General features: G+C 45.0%; 1 protein-coding gene across 2 annotated transcripts in view; it reads left to right on the forward strand.

Moving 5' to 3' along the window:
• LOC116873548 (probable ATP-dependent RNA helicase DDX31) overlaps positions 1-18,927 on the forward strand; it is a 20,154-nt gene extending 1,227 nt beyond the window's left edge. Inside the window, exons 2-3 of one of the 2 annotated variants that reach the window (XM_032867402.1) lie at positions 2,713-2,816; positions 3,064-4,145. In XM_032867402.1, the coding sequence (XP_032723293.1) occupies positions 2,713-2,816; positions 3,064-3,144 (185 nt within the window). In that variant the 3' untranslated portion in view covers positions 3,145-4,145. Of the gene's footprint in view, positions 1-2,712; positions 2,817-3,063; positions 4,146-18,697 lie in introns of those variants that run through there. The other variant, XM_032867403.1, reaches the window with a different exon arrangement.
• Positions 18,928-21,743: the final 2,816 nt, after the last annotated feature.

A 21,743-nucleotide genomic window follows, 5' to 3' on the forward strand; every position in this document is an offset into this window, starting at 1 on the left:
GGGCGAGGCCCCGGTGCGCCCTGTTGGCGCACGATCGGACAGAAACGCCCGTGGGGGGGCGGGGGGCGGGGGGGGGGGGGGGGGGGGGGCCGAGAGGCGGGGGAGAAGGGAGGCGGAGGCAGCGAATGACCGCGACCCCGAGGCAACTGGCAAACTCTCAGCTCCCGGCGCTGCTGCTGCTGCCGCCGCCGTCCCCACCCGAAGCGCACGCAGTCCCGGCTGTCGGCCCAGCTGAGTCCTCCGCGGGATGGGGATGGAGCGCGGGGAGCTCGGGAGGAAGGTGGCGTGCTGGCCAGGGATGGAGAGCCATCGGCCGCCGGGACAGGGCCACAGAGACGCGGCGGCTCCCGCGCGTCTCAGGAGAGATCCAGGCTTGGGAAACCTCCCCGGTACCCCCCAAGCTTCGAAGGAGAGGAAACCCCGAAAGTGCGTGTGGTGGAGGGGAGGAGACCCGACGCAGCGATTCCCCGCAGCGCACCCCGTTCCCACTCCCACCCGCGGAGCTGGCCACGTATGTCGCGGGCCGGTCCGCGGCGAGGCTGGGTTCCCGGGGTCCAGCGCGCGTGAGGGTGCGTGTCTAGCTGGGGGTGCGCGAGTGTGTGTCCGAGTTTTCTGTGCTCCGGGGGCGGCGGTGAGCTGTCCCCGTCGCTGGGTTCGGGGCCAGGCGCGTGTGGCACTGGGGATGTCTCGATGCGCGGGGCCCAGGATGCGGGCTTCCCATCATTACAAACCAGGGACATCAAGGGGCACACACTCTCGGAGAGCGAAGGGAAAAAGTTTGCTCCGAGTCCAAACTTCAGGCTCCCGAGGCTCCCGGCGCGCGCCCCCTCCCGCCGCAGACTCGACCCCGGCCCCGCGCCGGCCCCGCTTCTCTGCCGGCACCCCGACGCCCGACACCGAAAGTTGAGCCAGGCGGCCTGGGCTTATTGATTTCTCTCCCCGCGGCGATCGCCCAGAGCGCAGAGCCAGGAGTGAAGGGGCCGAGGGGAAGACGATTTCGCCTCTCTCCTGCCGCCGCGCCCCCCCCTTCATTTGACTTATGGAAATGGACCCAAGCTTGCGGGCGCCGCCACCGCCGGCGGCCCCCCCACCCCCGCGCCGGCCCCAACCCCCACCCCACCCCAGAGCCTGGGCCCGGGCCGGGGGAGAGAGGCGAGAGGGGAGGGCTGGGGGAGGGGGGGGGAGATGCACGTGGAGCCTGGAGGTGGAAAGTAGTTTTTTTTTTCCTTTTTTTCTTTTTCCTTTTTTTTTTTTTTTTTTTTTTTTGTGCTGGTTGTTGTTGTTGTTTAAAGTGGCGGAAACAAGGCAGGAGGCAGCTTGGGAAAAAGTGGAGCAGAAATGGAAAAATACAAACTCACCCGCTGCAAATGGTCTCTCGGTGCAAACTAAGGTGTTTTCGGGCCTTTCCCCCGCGCGCGCCCACTCCCGCCCGCGCGCGCACCCCCGCGCACACACTCACTCGCGCACACACGCGCGCACACACGCACTCCCGGACGAGGGCCGGGCCACCGCGAGTACAGCATGCAACCGCCACACAATAAATAACAATAGATTCCTCCGCTCCGGACTAGCTTCCCGGAGCCCAGCCAGCGCCAGTGGCGGCGGCGGCGGCAGAGGCGCGGGGAGCGCCGGCCTGGGGGCGCTCCCCAGCCGGCCTCCCGGCCTCTTGCCAGGGCCCCCTCTCCGCCTCACGCGCCCCCAAGGCCCCGCGCACCCCCAGAGCGCGAGCCGCTGCGCCCCCTCCCTGGGCCACACGGGTACTGGCGCCCACCCGGCTCCCCCCGGCCTCCCGGAACAAATAAATAAATAAGGCGCGCGAGAGAGGCCAACACGTCGCGGAGGGAGATGTTGTTATTTTTTGCTGTTGTGCGTCCCTGACGTCACATCCACCTGCTGGGTAAACAACAAGGCTCGCAGCAAAAAAAAAAAAAAAAAAAAAAAAACGCAATTGCCAAGCTGGGGGGGAGGGGGCAGCCTGGACGGAGGGGGGGGCGGTTCTCGGGAGATGGGAGTGAGGGGCGTCCAGACTGGATGGGGAAGGGGAGAGGGAGGCAGAGCCCTGCAGACTAGAGAGAGGAAGGGAACGCCAGAGCAGTCCCTGGCAAAAGAGGGATCTGGCAAGAAAGACCTGGAAAAATAAGGGGCATGGGGGAGGGGAGGATTCCTCAGAAGATGGGGAAATGGGGGGCCCATTCAGCCACCGGAAAAAAAGGAGAGGGAGAGTGTTAACAACTAGGGACGAAGATAGGAATGCGATGGCTATTTGCTTGGTTTCTGAGCTAAAAATACAGAAGGAAAGAGAGAGGGTAGGCAAGGATGTGAGTTTCCTCCAGTTAAAAGTGAAAGTGTTTTGCCATCAGTGACAGTTGAAGGAGGGGGAGGTGGGGGTGGTGTTTTCAGCCCCCTTTCTCCCTCTCTCCCGTCTTCCCTGGGTCTCTCCTCTTTCTTTCTGCACTTTGTCCAATGAAAGAAGGCGAGTTCGGGAGGTGAAAGTTCAACAGAAGGACAAACCCCTCTTTGCAGGGAAACAGAAACCCGCCAGCGATGGGGTTTACCCCCTGTATTCCTATATCGGGAGAATGTAATGTGGGACGAGCTCCCCCCCCCCCCACTTCCTTGTCAGACTCACTGCTGGAATGTGTAGTTTGATCCACTTTGGGGGGAAAGTGGCTGCCGCATCAGGAGCTGTGTTCTTGCCACGGTTTCTCTTAGGAAAACGCCCAGGGGCTAGCATGTCAATCAGTTGTTTAACACAAATTACCTGCTCTTCCAGAGATCAGTCACATGCAAAAAACTCTGTCCAATTCTTTGAAAAGGTGAGATTTTTTTTTCTTTTTGCTGTTTTGAAGTTTGGTGGAATTTAGAAATTTGAAGAAGTAAATTAGAAGTCTGAATGAAATGTTTTAAAATATACATATATTTGTATAAAAACAAGACACTGGTATCTCTTTTCTCTTTAACAACACAAATTGAGAAGGAAGACTTCTTGTTTCCAAAATGTGACTTAGAAGGAGATATAGGGTTCTATGGCTTGTTGTTGTTAACAGAAATAATTTTTTTCAGACCTGTCACCCCAGAAGCTGCCAAACTCCTAAGCCAGCATTTCCAGCTACTGGCTGGCTGGTGTATCAGGCCAACTCTTAATGAGAATGTATTGAAAGCCACTCCTGTGGATTCCTACAAAGTACCTTTGGGGGAGGAGGGGGCAAGTTCTGTTCCATTCCTTGAGACCAGCACAATTGTAGATAATAAACATCCTGAAAAGGTTATTATAAATTCTTATGGATAATGTCTTATTACAAATATCGTTACACATTCATTTACAGAAGAATTCTAAATCTCTATTGCAATAATAGTGTAAGACTACCACTTTAAAATTGTATCTGTTTTGCAAGCAAAAAAATAAAGCCATTCACCAGTGCTACAGTATAAAGCCAGAGAAAGGGAGACTGTGCTAAGGTAATTCCATCATAAAATTCACGTTGAATGCATGCTATACAAGATTCTATGCTATCCAGACAAGACCATCTATTGGATCTTTTAGACTAGAGTCTAGATGAAGAAAATGCATTTTAGTTTGTGTAGAACTTCCTAGCTTTCTAGAGACTAGGGTTCCTATTAATCTTTGATTCAAGACATCAGACATTTTGACATACCGTCTATGTTCTAGACCATATAGTAGACAATGAAGACTGCAAAATTAAAACCCCTGCCTTTGAGGAGCTCACAGTCTACAACTGTCAGTAATAATATCTAATATTTATTGAATGCTTTCTATGACCTAGGCACTGATGAAAACTTTAGGTCAAGTCAATTCATAGTTGCAACAATCCTTTAACATCTCTGGAAATTCCATATGCTGAACTCACATGAAATTAAGTGGAAATCTACAAAGTAGCCAGTCTATGGCAGAGAAAACTGTTTTCCATTTCCAAAATGTTTATACCAGATACAACATGGTTATGGTGTGTGTTGAGTTGCAGAATTATAACTCAGGGAAATAGCAATTTATTTAAATGAGACAAATTTATTCATAGTCTGTAAAGAACAATTCATGCTCTGATCCTGTTTTCCAGATTGTATGGTGAGCTTTAAAAAAAATTGTGAGTATTGCCATATTAAAAAGATCTTTAGGTTGCTACTGATCTTATTCTGTATTTTAACTGCCTTAAATTCTACGTTCACTTGAAAGAGGGGCCCAAAGTCAGATTGGCAACAAGTTTTGCAGACAAAAGGAAATCCTGGTTGTAAATCCCATGATATATTGTACTCAATTTTGTATATAATACTGTCTAATGTGCCACCTTATTAAAGAACTCCGTGTCCATTTGGCTTACATTAGGGGGAAACTTAGCTGCAGCTTTAACATATTGTTCATTTTCAACACTGTCACGTTACATTCATAGGGAGCACATTTTAATTTCTTTATCTGTAATCAACTGGAAGTTTCTTTTTGTTAAATTAAAGCAAGAAGGGTTTTTTAAATAAAGGGCATGGGGGTAGGACGCCACCTTTTGGTCGTAAAACAAATAGAAATCCCCTTTCAAACAGATGTTCCTGACATAATTTCATTTTAATTACACCAAAGCAAAGGTATTTGTCCCCATTTCACTATATTTGACGTAACAGGAAAAAACAAAACACTGTAAAGGGAAATTAGCAAACTATATGTAACTGCAGCCAGAATTTCCTTAAAGAGATCGGACCACATTTGTGCCCTGCCACACACTATTAGCTATACATCAGACACCAACTTTGTTCTGCAAAGTGTTTGTCAATAAATACACACACATTCGGGGAATGGAAACAGGGTGGACATTTACCACTTAACAAGATACATGAGTGCTTTTGTGAGCCTAGAGTTGAACAGAAATTTTAAATTCGCCTAATTCAGTGTTTCTTGGTTACCATCCTCCTCATTTTTTGCCAAAACAGTCATTGGACCACAACTATTATGGTAAGTTTATTAAATATCTTCCTTTATGTTAACCTACTTTTTTCTCTATTACTTTTTTAAATGGGAACTCAGTATCGCCCTCCACAAATTAAAATCAATCACAGTGAAAACAGTTATCGACTCCTTTGTTAGAAAGGGAGAGGGGCAAAACAAACAAACAAATTACAACCAATTTTTTTTAAGGGAAAGTGCCAAATGCCAAAAGGGTTAATGACATGAGGGTCAGCAGAGAATTTTAACATCTCTGTGGTTTTTTTTGAAAAGCTGTTAACAATTGAAATTGATTGCAAAAGGAGTATAGTTCTCATGATGTGATTCAGTGTTATCTATTGCTATTCCAGTGGCAAGCCTCCTACACTTTGAGAAACAGGCATAACCAAGTATTTCAAATTACAGATTAGGAGACTGAGGCCCACAGAGGTTAAATCATTCTTCAAGGTCAAACAACTGGTTAGTAGACAGACAAGGATCAGAGTCCAGGTGTCCTGATTGGACACCTTAAGGAATTTCTCATCTTACACTTCCCACTTCACAATAGTGGCATGCCACCCATCCTGAGATATTATGCAGCCTGCCTCGCTTCTCAGAAACAGCCAACCTACACACCCCTTCACAGACAGGGGAGAACCTGAGGCTATGGAGGGTAGAGATCAAATTCAACCCGCTACTCACTTCTCCTCTCCCCCAGGTCTGGCAGACATCCAGATGAGGGTAACCACAGTGAAGAAAGTAGGGGAGGGTTGGTGGGAGAGATGGAGAGTAGGGGGAAGGGAGAGGTTAGTAGAAGCGGTCAGACTCTTAAAATGAATGCTTACACTCCAAGTTTCCTTCCTAGAAGAGAAGTATGGCAAATGAAAATGGTGTGTTTTGCAGTAAGAGGCATGAGAAGTATGTCCTCTGTTCCGATGTCACTAAATGTCCACACCAGAAATCAACGGACGATGTCTTGTTTTAAAGTATACAGTCTTACTAGACACTCTGAGACCAAGCACATTTAATAATTTGTGTGGCTTGAAAAGGTAGTCAAGGAATGGTGAAGACCTCTGTTTAAAGCGGGGTTTCCCCAACAACGAAATTTGTTCAGAAGGTCGGCATCAAAATTAGACAATACTGCATTTTCTGAGGTTTTAATCTCAGAGAGTGGACTTAGTGATTGCTTTTCCTGCTTTTCTTTCAAGGGCACAGTTCTATAAACATCAATAAACATGGCCTGCAAATATTTTTAGGTTTTTTTAAAATTAGTCCTTGTGAAAAGAGGTTGCTGTTAACTATATTATACTAATTATACTGTATAGTATAGCTCTTTGCCCTATGGGTCCCAATGTAATCCCTAGAAACTAAAATGTACAGTAAAGTATTTGGCCCAAGTACCTCTACTCCAAAAAGCTATTCTAGTCCCCTAACCCCAGGACGTTCACTGTGTGGCATGTTGGGAATTTCAAGGTATATAGAGGGAGTTTGAGGGGCTTAATCCTACCTCACCACAGGCACCAGGACAATCTACAGCCTTGCTGTGCAAGATGAGATGGGCCGATCTGTACCATGAGCACCACCTGACAGCATATTAAAAATGCAGAATCTGAGCCCCCTCCCTACACCTACTGGATCAAGATCTGCGTTTTAACAACTCTACCTAGTTGAGTCTCACACATATGCAAGTCTCCTACGAGGCACCATCTCAACTTTTACGGCCTTAGAATACTCAACGGATAGTTCTTTAGAGTTGTCTACAAAACCTGGTTCTCCAAACTAGTGTCTTTTGTAAACTTCGTTGATTCCTTGTTTTTCAACCACTTGCAAAGTTAAGCCACTGAATCACATATGTAAACCATGATTAATTCCTTTGAAATTAATAGCAGGGTGACTTCTCTCTCCTGTTACCCCAAAGAGACTGCTAATTGCCCTCCAATTGTTTATCTTTGTATTGTTTGATGAGTGCTCAGGGAAAGATGGAAGATATTCCCCACCAGACCAGAAACAAATGCCAGACAGGTTTTGGGAAGGCTGAACACATGCTATGACTACACCTTGTTAGTAGAAAGGCTTTGCTTTCTTTGTTTTGTTTTCTTTTTTATGGAAGGGATGACGCCTCCATAATTATAGGTGTTCCTGTTTAAAACCCAGAATGTTTTCCAAACCACTGAGCCACACCTCCAGCGGCCCATGAACCATCTTGGTTAGACTCTCTTTCCAGTTCTCTACACAGTTTATAAAGACACATCCAAGCAGCACAAGATTTACATTCAGTATAACGAGAGGAAGGAGCAGCCCATCCAAGTATGGCTGCTTCTTGAATAAACATGAAGGAACCACAGATAAACTTCACAGCTGATGGTTAATTTGTTTTTTAAGTTCATGAAAAGACTATAGTCACTTCACCTTCCTAACCAAACAAAAGGTTACTTTTGTAACCCCCCAAAAAATAATTAAAACTATTGTAATACTATCCTAAGGCAGTATAATTAAGTCTCTGAGTGAGTAATTGTGTACCTGAATTCAAAATAAGATTTCACATGTAAAGCAAAGTTCTGATTCTAATCTTCGAGAAGCATCTTGGCTTATATTTAGAATCCACAAGTGCCAGCTAAGCGTTGCAAGAGGCATTGTTCCGTAGGGCTGGAGACAAACTGCGTTTGTATAAGAAGGGAAGTAAGGCACGTCTATCCACCTTCAGGAACAGTGAGGTTGTATGTTCCAAATTGTAGACTGCAAAAAGGGCTGAAGAATATTAAGTAAGGGGCTATGCTGACATTTTTATTATGCAGAGCTTGGGGTTAGTTTTTTACTGTTGTTTTTTAGCAATATCTATAAAATACTCCTTTCCCCCCACTGTTCTTGAGCCACTGTTAACATAGAAAAGCCATGCAAAGATTAAAAATCTGATATCCCCAAGGCTAGGATGAATCCTATGGTTAATGGGTTGGAGTTGAAGGTATCCATATGGACTGTGCGCGCACGCACTATATATATTTTTTCACAGATAAATACAGAAATAAATCCATGTGCGTATATGCCTGAGTTAGCATCCCTACATATATTTCCTAGGCCTGTCCATTGAGAGGGGCTAGGGGCAATGTCAGCCCACTAGCAATGAGCACACCTAGCACCCAGGCCTTGGTTTCTAAATACCTTTCTCCAATAAAAGAAATCAGGGATCCTTAGAAAACTAGCTAATTCCAGGTTGGGGTACAGAAAATATAAGATAAACTGGGGGCACCTGTGGTACCAAAAAGTGCTAAAGGAAGTGCTTTAAAAAAAAAAAAAAAAAAGGCTGGGGTGAGGTGGGGAGAGATTTACTGAAAAGGCATTGAAGCCAGTCTGAAAGAGTTCCCAGTGCCCTAAGTTGAGACGTCTTAAGCAAGAGAAGAAATCACAGTAGTATTGGATTATAACCCAAAGAATGAAATAAATACCTCTAAGTCCATGCTGATATGTATATATTATATGTGTGTATAATATATGCACACATGTATACACATTCACATATATGTAAAAATATGCACACTCACATCCATACATATGTACATCAGGAATTGACAACTCTTCCTTCCAGAAGATTGGTGGGGCCCAGCGATTGGCATGTTAACAAATCTTAACAGATGATGCTGATGCCACAGCCCAGACAACTCAAGCAATTTAAATTGAAGTGACTTGCATGGAATTAGAAGGAGTGGAGACTGCAGCAAACTGGAACACACAGGCTTCCATGCAAAGGGGCAGATGCTGACTGCTCACACCAAGAAAGCGAACTCAGGGCAAGAAAGAGTTTTTGAATTTTCAAGAGAAGCGAGAAATCCAGATTTTAATCCTAATAGTCCTCCATTTTAAAACTCTAGGTAGGCCGATCACAGCCAAGTGCAGGGGCATCAAAGTCACAGGCAGACCCTGTCTATCTCATTTTTGGGGAAACTGAGTCACCATGTCATGACAGGGTGACAGGGTTTGTTTCTTAAGTGAGCAAGGTGGGGGGGGTGGACCAGAGGAGAAAAAAGGAAAACTTGGAGAGGACTCTGACTTATTTATTCTTAAATTCCTTCCCAAGCATTCACGAGTCACCCCAAACATCCTGGTAAGGAAAGCTGGTCTCCGTTTTCAATTGTTCCTACATTCTGAATCATTTGTCAGCAGACTCCCAATTTCAAAATATCAGCCATAACGTCATTATTTAGAAGGCGCTGTTTTTAGCAGGATTCTTTGTTCCTGCCCAGAAGAGGAGTTCCAAAGTTTTACTGGGTATTTTATTCAGGGAGTCCGGCGCCAGGGCAACCTCCTTATAATAACCATTATTATTACTCTCCATTTGGCCTGTTGTGAAGACAAAGAAGCCAGTTGGTCTTTGTCTTCTCTCTCCTGAGTCCGCCCTCACCTGCTCTCGCTACTCGATATCACTCAGGAACCACACACCGTAAAGCCCCTTCCCTCAAGAGGAAGACCTGTCGTGGGCATAAACAAGGTGATGAGAGGGATATCTTAAAAGCAACATAAAAGGCAGAGGAGTGAGCAGGGGCCTCTGGAAAGCCAATAGAGTAAAGGGTGGCCTGCAGATACGTCTCAGGAGATAAGGAGGCCTGAGATAGTGGGGTTGTCTTACCTCAGGTGTGGAATCTGCAACACCCAGGACAGTGGTTCGCAAACTACTGTGCATAGGAATCATCTGGAAATCTTGGGGGGAAAAAAAATACTGAAGCTGTTCCCACTCCCAGATATTGGGATTTAATTAACGGGGAGTCTGATCCTGGCATTGTGAGCTTTAAAAGTTTCCCAGGTGATTCTTATGGGTGCCGTTAAGGAACTGTTGACCTAAGTTGAGCCAGAGGACAGGAGGCCCAGCCAGCTCTGGCAGAGTAAGGGATCCAGGGGACCTAATTCACCCCCAAACACTCTGAGCTTCCACTGTGGCCAGCATCTAGTCAATTAAACCAGTCGATTAAATCCCCGGAAGGGGCTAGAATAGCCTTCTTCAGTGTGGTCTTCAGAGCCCATGCATTAGAATCACCTGGATGGGGGGGGGTGGGTATCAGGATTCCAGGCGCCCATTTCCAACATGCTCGAGCAGAGTGTTGGTGAGCGGCCACAGAAATAAGCATTTTTAGAAGCTCACCAGCTGGTTATGATACAGTTTAAGGTTTGGAATCCTTCATGGGGATTTACAATCGTTACCTATCCTGGGACTGTTTCCATTTGCAAGGGAAGTCTTGAAGAAGGGCAAGATGTAAAACAAAGGAACCAATAAAGACATCATGGCATTGTCAAGAGTTCCTAGAAGTCATGGGGTTTAACTTCCTGCCTTTTTCACAGATGCCTCAGAGCTAGGTAGGGTAAGATCCTGGTTCCTGGCAGTCTTGGGTATCCCATTTGAAAATCACAGCACCGTGCTTATCCGTGTGTTGCTTTGCACATGTTCCTGAACCTTTCCCAGCCCCCGTTTGCTCCTCAGTACAACGGTAGTAGTAAATGCACACCTTACAGCGCTGTGGGGAGGAAGAGATGGGAGGCTACGTGCACGGTGCTTGGCCCAGGGCTGGGCGCAGAGTCAGTGCTCAATAGCTCTTAGTGCTTTGGGAAGTGGCAGAGCTTGATTCAAGACCCAGGAATCCTGAACCCCCTCTTCAGGGCTTCTCCAGGTTTCAACTGAAGGAATTCTAGACCTCAGAGCTTGGAAGGAGAGAAACATTTTAAGTCTGGGTTTTCTCCATGCGTTTCAAATCATTCCACTTAGGCTGCCTGCCCCGCCCTCTTCTGAAACCAGGTCTGCCTCCAAATTACCAATTCCTGATGCAAGAATAAGATGGGAATTTTTTTTTTTTTTTTTTTTAAGTGAGAACTGAAAAACAGCAACGGAAGAGAGTTACCTTCCCAGGCAGGGACAATCTCATGAAATTGAACAAGGCTCCTTCAGATCAATGTCTCCACCTGAACCCTGATGGCTTTTGGAGCCAAATAATTCATTGCTGTGGGGTGGGCGTGAGGGGCCGTTTTATACATTGTAGGATGTTTAGGGCCATTCCTGGCCTCTGCCTACTAGATGCCAGTGACACCCTCCGACAGTCGAGACAAACTGGGAGACCAAACTGCCCTCAGGTGAAAATGACTACTTGGGGTGCCCCCAGGGCAGGCAGGACTCTCTCTGGGCCACCAACATTCCACTCCTGGCCTCAGGTGTTTTTCTGATAAGAAAGGAAGAGCAGGGGCACCTGGGTGGCTCAGTGGGTTAAAGCCTCTACTTTCAGCTCAGGTCATGATCCCAGGGTCCTGGGTTCAAGCCCCGCATCGGGCTAACTGCTCAGCAGGGAGCCTGCTTCCCCTCCTCTCTGTCTGCCTGCCTTTCTGCCTACTTGTGATCTCTGTCAAATAAATAAATAAAATCTTTAAAAAAAAAAAAAAAAAGGAAAGGAAGAGCAGAAATCTGTTTCATTTCCATCTCTAACGGAGTAACCAAATCATTTTCTTTGCAAAACAGAATGGCTTTAAAAGGAGGCCACTTGTAACTCGAACAGAGCTCAAGGTGGGCTCCCCAGCCCGGGGGCAGTCACCACCAAGCCCTTTCCAGTTCTGACAAAGCTCTTGGCAGCCAGCCTTGCTCCATCATGATTAAGCAGACTTTATTAGAGTCCACGACTCCATAAACAACGTCAGATGTGTTGTCAGTCTCACGGCCTTAAGTCTAAAAACAAAATGCAATAAAGGAAGTGGCGATGAACAGAATGAGAACTTGAGGATCCTGCATCTCATAAGATGACGCATGGGATTTAAATTGGGCAGAAACTTCATCTGGATGCTCTAATTAAAATTCCCCTTCTTCTGGGAAGTCCAAGGGCATATGCATCTCAGGTGTAAGGAGCCAGGACGTTTACCATGTGGTGGGGTCATTGCCCGTCACCAGCCCCACCTTCTCCTTGCTAACATGTAGCTCCTGAATGACTCACGCAGCCCAGCTGTTTGACAGATCAGTGAAGGGAATGTTGGAATGATGGCTAGACTGATAGAACAATCTGGAAAGAACAAGTATTTGTTTCCAAGACTTTAGCTAACCTTGGCATTTTGATGGTTTTTACATCTCACATGAGTCTGAGGATGCAGATCAATTTTGGAGGAGTCATCCTAGGAGAGGCAGAAGTGGGCCCCTCACATGAGCAAGTCTGAATTCCATGTCTCTCATTCAACAAATATTCCTTGCATGCTACTATGGACCAAACACTATTTTGAACTTAGGGAAGAGTAGTAAGTGAAGATAAAAAAAAATCCTTGCCCTCATGAAGCTTACATTCTAGTGAATTTCTTGGTGAGTTATGTGTATAATTTCTCAACTGAATTTTTTTTTTCCAGAAGAAACCAGAAGAGGTAACCACCAATGTAAACTGATCAAGTTCACAAAAAACATGCATTTTGTGAGAGCTATCACTTAAACTATAAGAAAATACCAAATAATACTTTTGTAAATTTTGAGGCAGTGAATAAAAAGGGAAGTAAATGAACAGCAAAGGTAGGATGGTCATTAAGAACCTACCACAAAGAAGTGTGAAGGTTGATGTACCAACAGTGGAAAGATCAGGCTACTCTGAAAACCTATCTGAAGCCCCAGCTTAGCTAGCAAAAAGGATATGGGTCCTAGAAAGACTCAGAAAACCAAATGATGCCAAAATGTGTGTCTTGGGGAGGGAGGGAGAGAGGGAGAACACAGCACTTAGAAGCAAGTGAGCTGTGGCATTCCACTGAAAAGCGTTTGGGGCCCAGAGAGACATGGTGGAAGGAAGATTAGATTCTGGCACACTTTCAAGACTCCAGTTGGCACAACAAAACCAGTCTCTCCTCCAGGCAACAGAAAATAGCCTCTTCTGGATGCTTGTCGTAGGACACAGAACAGCAGAAGGTAGGAGAAGCCAATCAAATCTTCTTCGGTTGTTCCAGCAGGTGCTGGGGCAGCGTGAATTTTATGCTCAAGGGGAACAAATTGTGCATTTTCTGGGTCAGAATTCAGGAGTTAGAATTCTGGAGAAGAGATGATAATGGTCTGTATAATTCATATTGTCATCCCCAAGGAAGAGGCAGCATCTGTGCTCCAAGAGAATCCAGCATGGCTGGCCTGTCTGCCTCATGGATCTCTGTGCTAGCTGAAAAGTCACATGTGTCTGAATGTTTGGAATGGAAGTATATTACCCAGTTGTTTGTTTGTTTCCCTCTTCCCTATAAACAGTTTGGTCTCCTTCTGGGGAGAAGAAATAATGGGAACAAAGAAAACAGACACACATATATACACGCTCTCTCAAAAATGCTCTGCTCCAGAACCCACTGGAGTCAGATTTTTCTAGGGCAAGGAAGATCTTAAAGAGGAAGACCCTAGTTTTTCTCATAGTTTCAGGTCATACTGAGTACTGAATAATATGTGTAAAAAAAAAAAAAAATTTTGGCACGTCTTTGGTTACGTGGCGATGTTAGAATGGGCCTTTCTGGTTTATGTGTGAAAATATAGTTTAGAATTCTATCCTGTGTAGCATGCTTACAAATCCTTCTCTCTCAAATTCACCTGTGTCAGGACTGCAGTCTTTAGAAACATACCATTTTATGTCTATTTTATTTGTTGATGATACACTTATTTCATGCCTTTCATGCTGCACTAGGGGAATTGGAGCCTTCCCCTTGCTCTTCCCTCTACCTTGCTCTTGGCATGGCTAGATCTGCCCAGCCTTCAGGTCTCAGTTAAAAGGATACCTTTTTGGAGAAAACTTCCTTGACCTCTTCTAGATACAGCCCTTTCCTCCTCCAAAATTATCTAAAATTCTGGCTTGTTTCCTGGTTTATTTATTCATCGATTGCATGGCTCTCTCCCTAGGAATAAACTCCAGGAGGCCACAGCCCTCTCTGTTTTGCTCACTACACATTCCTCAATGGCGTATACTGGGTTCTTAATTATTTGACTGAATGAATGAACAAACAAATGAGTGATCAAGTGACAGGATTACTCTGTCACCAGGAGACTCCTTCTCTTTTGGCCCTTCCTTCCTCCACTGTAAAATAATGGTAAAAAACACCCAACTCAGAAATGAGAGATTGAAATGAAAATGAAGGTTCCCTTTATAGGGACCCCAAAGATGAGAGTGGCTGTGCTGAGCAGGAGATTCTACAAACCACCGAGAGGGTTAGAAGGGAGTTCCAAGGAAGTGAGTCAGCTGGGTCAGGTGTTGGAGATCATCACTCGGACCTCTGCTCACCTGAGAGGCAACCAGCACCAAGCCCTCTATGACAGCTCTAACAGACAAAGAGAAACTTGGGCCTCTCGTGACCTTGTTGTCTCTTCACTCAACCTGGGTAGTTACCCATGTTCTTTGATACTGCAAGTTTCGCCTGGGCTCCTGAATCATCAAGAACTTTTCATTGTATGAGCAGAGACATAGGAGATCTTTCAAAGTTATTTAAAATGAGAAATGTCTGCCACAGGGAGTAAAGCCAGGCAAGTATCAGATTCGGAATTGAAGCACATGATGCGTAGCTATAAAATAATGTACACGAACACACACACACGCACAGATCTGAATTTATGGTTCCAAATGTGTGCGGTACCCTTAAAGAGTATTCACCTTACAGATCTCTGCCCTTAGTCCAACAATGATTCCATTCATTACACCACGTTTGGTTCTCCCTTTTTGGAATTTCCTTAAGAAAATGAAGACACTGGTTAAACATTGCCTCTTATGGTAAATTTTATCCACGTGGCTCTGTCTGATTTTTGAGAATGACCAAACAGAAATTCAGAGCATGACTTGGGGTTGGGAGGGGGGCAACCAAGTGGGTAATTCCTGGTGTTTTTTTGAAATAACAAAGCCCGGGATTCTTGTCTGGTTCAAAAAGAAGCTCTAAAGACACTAATTAAAAGTGAAGGTCAAAAGCTATTTCACTGGTTTCATCACTGAAACAAGCATATAACTTCCAAGGTAGGAAATCTTGAAGGACAACATTCTTTTGGATCTATAACATGTCCTATGTTTATTTTAAAATTCCCGATGATGACTTACAGAACAACCTTATATGGGCAAAGTAGCTTACAAATGTGTACAACCCCCACTTCTAAATAGCCACGTGTTCCATTAGGAGCTGTACGTCCTGATTCTGGCATCCAACAGGAGAAATTAAAAATATAATTCCTGTTGCTTTTCAGTCAATCATAAGCAAGATCAAATGAATAGGAGGCAGACTGTTGTAAACATAGTCACTTGTTTTATAAAAGTCACAGGACTGCATAATCCTAATTTTTGATACTTTTTTAAAAATCATGGTAAAGCTGAAAATGATGAAAAACAGTAATGAGAAACAAACACCAGTAATCCCATCATCCATAAATAATCAAAGTAGACATCTGGGCACGTATCCTTCCGCACCTTTCTCTAGCAGGTATGTGTCTGTGTTCACTAGAACCAAATTGCTTAGGATGGATGGCCTATTTTGCCACTTAGTAGCTGTGGGTTCTTGGGCAAGGTACTCCATGCCTCTCTTCCCTCATCTGTAAAATGGGAATAATAACACAAGCCTTGTGCATCATAAGAATTACATGATGTCGGAACATTAAGCTCACAGCCTTGTATCTAACACATAATAAGCACTCAAATTAATTATACCCTCATTTTTATTATACAATTTGGATTGTAGCTATTATCACTGAAAATTATATTATGAGCATTTTCCTTGACATTATTTAAAAATTCTATTACAAAAGCCTAATTAAAACTTGGAGCTATTCATCTGTTACTCAAAACTATCCACAGGTTAGTAAACAGAAAAACTTGTAACCTGATATGAAGGCAGAGATGTCAAAGTCACGGAGAGCGGATATTAAAACAAGATTACTTGGAACGCAATGACAAAACCAATGGAATTAGCTTCCCTGACAGTGGGTTCAGACACAAATATGTTCACCGTACCAATAAATAAATAAATAAATAAATAAATCTATAGGTGAAGTTCAGTCTTTTCCAGCGGTCCTTCACTGTGGGATCTAGGAGTGTCTGGAGATATGCATCACAATTCGGGGAGCAGGGTTCCTGGCATCTAGTGGGTAGAAGCCAGAGAATGTGACTTAAATGTCCTACAGTGCCCAGGACAATTCCTATGGCAAAGAAGTCTCTGGCCATTTAAATGTCAGTAGGGCTGAAATTGAGAAACCCTGTCTAGTCCTAATGAGCTTTATTATCTCAAACAAGCCACTTTCCCTAATAACGAGGGTGATGATGATGACCGCTCCCACTGATTGAGCGTTGCTGCCAAGCGCTAGGCTAAATGCTTCGTGTGGTTTATATCGGTTTTACCTACCCACAGTCCTAGGATGTAGCCTCTGTGTTCACACACTGTGTTGGTGAGGACAAGCCCAGGAGGATGAAGACCTTGGCCCCAAATCACACCACTAGCAAGTGGGAGAACTTTAGGTCAAGCTCATGTCATTTCACTCTCGAACCTTCTCTCTCAACTCGGATATCCCTCGACCTCACCCTGAACTTCCCCTGTCTCCAGATGTGTATAGAGATAGGTTATAATCTACTGTAGCGATTCCATCCCATATGCCAACTCCATTGGCATTCTAGCAGGAGCTTGGGATACCATGCCAGGAAAGACTGCGTGGCTGTGGATGGCTCAACCAAAAAAAAAAAAATAATAAATAAATAAATAAATAAATACAATACAATAAAACCCCCCCAAAAAACAAAAACATATGATCAGTTGCTGATGTCTGCTACAGGTCTAGGAGGGAAGAGCAGTGGTATTTGTGCCATGTATTGATCTGTGCACAAGATGATATTACCTAGGTCTTTCCCAGAGCCAACCACCTATGTTCCTATGTTTTCTTTTCTCCACCATGAACAGCACAAGAGCTCTTGGCCCAAAGCCATGTGCAGAACTGTGCACATCTAAAGAAAGCGAGGACTGAGCAGCCCATTGCAAGGGCTTTATTCACCACACAGTTTTCCCTGGTTGCAGGAAAACTGCTGAAAACTCTCGGGCCCTCGCCTACATAAGACAGAAACATCAAAGGTCATGAAAATCACAGCACACCTCCACCCAGAGTCAAAGCCAAGAACAAACAACTCTGGGATTGGACCGATTTCATAAAATAATCTGAGTGGCTGAAGGAAAAAAAAAAAACAACAGTGATGGCTGTGAAGTTTAGGGAGGCCAAATAATAATCGACTACATTTTTTAAAAATTATGCAATGTTTAGCAAACTGAGATCATTGGGGGAAAAAAAGAAAAAGAATAGCACAAACTTTGCTAAACAAAGTCACATACCAACAAACATTTAAACCACTGTAACCAAGATGAGGAACTGAAGCTTGTTTTTAGTTACAAAGATCTGAGGGATGGGGTGGGAAATAAACAAAAATCCAAGGGGAAAAATCATTAATAAGATACTCTGAACTATTTTCCCACAAGTAACTTCTTTAAAAAAAAAAAAATAGAAAAGCTATACTCTCTGTTAAAAAAGCCAATGTCCTGCATTCCTGTCCAAATAAAACCTCTTTGCAAGCAGTCAACCAAAACTCTGAAATTCCATTGTCATAACATTATGTCTGTGGGGTACCACTTCAGAATATCTTCCAGAAAAAAGAGAGACAGATAGAGAAAGATAGATCTGGGTAATTAATATAGGTCTCTGTAGTGAAGGGGAAAGGAAAATTAACAACATAAAACCCATCCGGAAAGAAACGATGAGAAAATCCAAATTTATATCCTAGCAGTGTATCACTTCAAGGGCTTCCTGTTTACTAACAAAAAGAACAACAACACACACACACACACACACACACCCCACCCACATCAAGTTTTCCAGGAAGTTAGACATTTAAATAAAACAACATTTAGACTTCTTTCATAAAAGCAAAGTAATTTCTTCCTAAACCACCTCAATTTTTGATGGATGAACTGGTGCCGCTTTTATTACGGGAGTGGAAAATTGATTCTAAGGTATCACATTTCTGTCTGACTGAAAGATTCCAAGGCATATGGAAATAAAACAATATGCAATACATGATTTTTTTCTTATGAAATAAGCTATCTTTTTAATCAAATCGTCTTACAAGCAAAATAATCCATCTCCATAACCCAAAAGCAAATAAGTATTGAAAACTCTAGTTAAGTAAGATGCCTTTTCCTAATGTCAAGCTTAAGGCAACTCAGTGAGAGATGACAACACTGTACTAAATTATTTACATTCGTGACATCTTAGCTATGTCTACAAGGCACCAAAACACTGTGATGAAAAGAAAAAGTCAGTAATTGCTCAGATATTACGTCTAGTCACCAGCAGCTGGAATTTTCTCAGTGTTGGCTTTCTCTCTCCCTCTGAGTATTTTACAAAGTTCGCCGAGCGGGCTTTTCCCACCACTTCTGTCTGTCACCTCCCACTCCCCTGGCCCCCAGGAGCTCCTTGCTGTGCTTCTTGGAGGCCTCCACACAGCCCCATCTGCTAACTTCCTTCCGGAGGGCTGTCCCTAGCCTTCCCCGTTGACAGCTAACAGTGCACTTGGAGAGAACCTGATTCTTGTCTCTGGGAATTTTCTTCATTATGAAGTTTTTTGCTTTTTTTTTTTTCTCTTCAAAGACTTTGACTCTTCTGTCATAATTCTAAGAGTTGAGGAAGAAAAATCACCTGGGTATCGTCCTTTTTCTCCTCCACCTTCATCTAGAGAGATAGTTTCTCCTGTAAGGGAAGGCTTCCTCAAGCCAAACATCTTTTTTGTTGTTGTTGTTTTCCAGATGAAAACCGTTCACTGAGGAAGCACCCACCGAGTTCCCAGCGTTGTATAAAACATTAAAACACTGGTTGATTCTCTGTGAGAACAACATTGCCTGTTCTGTCGCACTCATTTATGCATGGTGCTGACATTTTGGTTCCACTGGCAGGAAATGACCCGTTCTTCAAGACCGGCTCAAGAACCAAGTTTCTGATCCATAGAAACAGATCACACTGGAAGGTTCTCTGCCAACTATCCTACTTCACATTGTCCCCCTCTGAAACCACCCCCACCTTCTTTGAGAAACTGCCCCCCACCTCTACCTCCCCTCACACTCCTGCTTCTGCCTCCCCTGCCACCACCTCTTGGAGGTCCTTCTCACCTCCTCAGGGGTCAAAACCTCTGCAGTGCTAGCAGTTTCTGTGGGTCTATATAAAACTTTAGCAGTTTTGCAAAAAGGGAGATGCTTCCTATTTTCTGACAATTTAATTAAAAAATAAAAAAATAAAATTTCTAAGTTGTCCAAAGATTTCATCTACCCATTTGTCTTTCGTTCTCTAAATACGCTGGAGCTGTAAGGCACCTTATTTTTGTCAGCCTCGCAGGGAGGCAGGAACTCTCCTGATAAAACCCCAAATCCAGAGATCACTTGCTCTTGGCCTGGGTGGGAGCCCCCCTGGCCACGCCCTGGCCACACCCTCCTCTGGCACCACCCCCACCTGTGGCCTCACCTCCCATGTGGTTGTTGCTGCCGCCCCGGATTGAAGGACTGAAGCCCACACCTGGAAGGAAGCCTCCATGAACCTCTGCCTCGAGGACACATATTTAATCTAGGGCCCCGCGTGCAACTCTGGCTGAGCCCCACATCTTTGACAGACAGGAGGCTGCGTGAGAATTCTCCAGACTCCCTCCCACCTCGTCCCCAGCCTTCCTTCCATAGTTCATCCTCTCCCGGAGCCTCGTCCCACAGTGAAGCCGGATCTCCCTGTCCTCCGTGGCCCAGGGAGCAGGAGGATGGCATGGTTACCACGAGCCATGCTTATACTCACCCTGCCCCAGGATCTAATACAAGTTCAGCCAGTTACTTCTCCTCCCAATCCACAGTTTACACCTCTGTACAATGGACACAACAATGGGGTATTCATCTACTTGGGTCGGCACAACAAAACACCACATGCAAGGTGGCTTAAACCAAAGACATCTACTTTCTCACAGTTTTGGAGGCCAGAAGTCCAAGATCAGGATGCCCGCAGGGCTGCTTTCTGGTGAGACTCCCTTCCTGGCTTATAAATGGCCACCTTCTGTGTCCTCACATGGCCTTTCCTCTGTGCACACAGTGAAGGGGAGATCTCTGGAGTCTCTTCTTAAAGTACAACGCCTATTAGATGAAAGCCCGACCCTTCTGACCTCATGTAATCTTAATTACCTCCTAAATAGGCCATCTCTCCAAATATGGTCACACTGGGGGTTGAGATGTCAACATATGAATTTTAAGGGGACACTGCTCAGTCCATAACAAATAGTATTCCTGCCTCCTAGAGTTATGCGAGGAACATGCTAGTTAAAGAAGCAGAAGACCGGTTACACGTACGAAAGGCTTTATTGGGGAAAATGCCTGGGAGGGGAACAGCAGAAGGGAGGGAGGCAAAGAGAGCTATCAGGCAGCAAAGCAGGTCTGAATGATGCTATGCGGGTGGAAGACAAAGGAGGGAGTTAGCGTAAGGAAAGCCTTAGATTACAGTACACTTCTAAGGAAGTTTCAGCAAAACCAAAGTCCTGGAACCAAAAACCACTTGTGCCTGACAAGTGGTTTTTTTATGGGCTCTGCGTTAGTATCCCTGCTCCCTGCTGCACTTGGGCACTGGTGGGGGTGGGGAGGGGGAGGCTGTGGGAAGTGCAGGGAAAGCCACAGTGAATTCAGAGGACAGTAGGTGGGACCACTAGTCAATGATGCTAGGATCTGAGGAGAGCTTCTGCGTGTCCACCACCGGGAATAATTCAGAAACACACATAAATGAAGTTTCTACCCCCACCTCAGAGTACGCGTTCTACGAAACAGCGGTGGTAAAGATGATAAGAGCGATGGTGATTGTGATGATGTCACTCTCCCCATTTTGCTGAGGTTCTTGGAATCCGACTCGCATGGATTCCACTCATGTGTTGCCTTCATGTTCCGAGGCTCCGAATTCCGTGTTGGTGAACTAACCTGGTATGTCCTTGTTCTCCCGCACTCAAATGACCTTCCCTTCCAAACACTTTTGTAAACACATAGGGGGTAATAACATGTATTTTATCATTACCCAAAGAATCAGGATAAGCCTACGGTCGCCTCAGTGTACAGTCTGGACACGTAGATCAGGCCACTGATGTAGGAAGAGAGAACTGAGGCAGAGTGTGACAGACTCTTTGAGTTGAGAGCACAGAGGTCAAAGTCCAATCAAAAGGGCAAAAGTAGCTCAGGTTCACTTGGCAGAATACCAGAGAAGAGAACTGCATGGACAGGACACTCCCGAGATTTGCTGGGATTCCCCTTCATTATTGAGTGGAGACCTGATCTCCTTTTTTTTTTTTTTAAGATTTTGTTTATTTATTTGACACAGCAAGAGAGATCACAAGTAGGCAGAGCAGCACACAGAGAGGTGGGGGGAAGCAGGCTCCCTGCTGAGCAGAGAGTCAGATGTGGGGGCTCGATCCGGGACCCTGGGATGATGACCTGAGCCAAAGGCAGAGGCTCCACCCACTGAGCCACTCAGGCGCCCCTGGAGAACTGATCTTAATGCTTGTGGAAAAACTACCTGAAGCCTGGTGTGGGGGGAAGCATTCAAAAGGATTAGAAGAAACGCTTTCTAGAACTCCTGTGCTACTAGAAATAGCAGATGATCTTAGAGTGAAGAAAAACCCAACTCACAGGGCATCAGTTGCATTACTCAGAAGGGTCTTTCCACAAGAATGGGGAATAACGAATCCTAATCAAATGCTGATCTGGCCCCAGCCAACAAAGCTTAAAAGCAAGTCCTACAAAGAACAAACTTTTTCTAAGTAAACTAACCCTGTCCCAGCACAAAATG

This window comes from Lontra canadensis, unplaced genomic scaffold (assembly GCF_010015895.1).
Source record: "Lontra canadensis isolate GAN:19392208 unplaced genomic scaffold, GSC_riverotter_1.0 scaffold34, whole genome shotgun sequence".
NCBI classification, from domain to species: Eukaryota; Metazoa; Chordata; class Mammalia; order Carnivora; family Mustelidae; genus Lontra; species Lontra canadensis.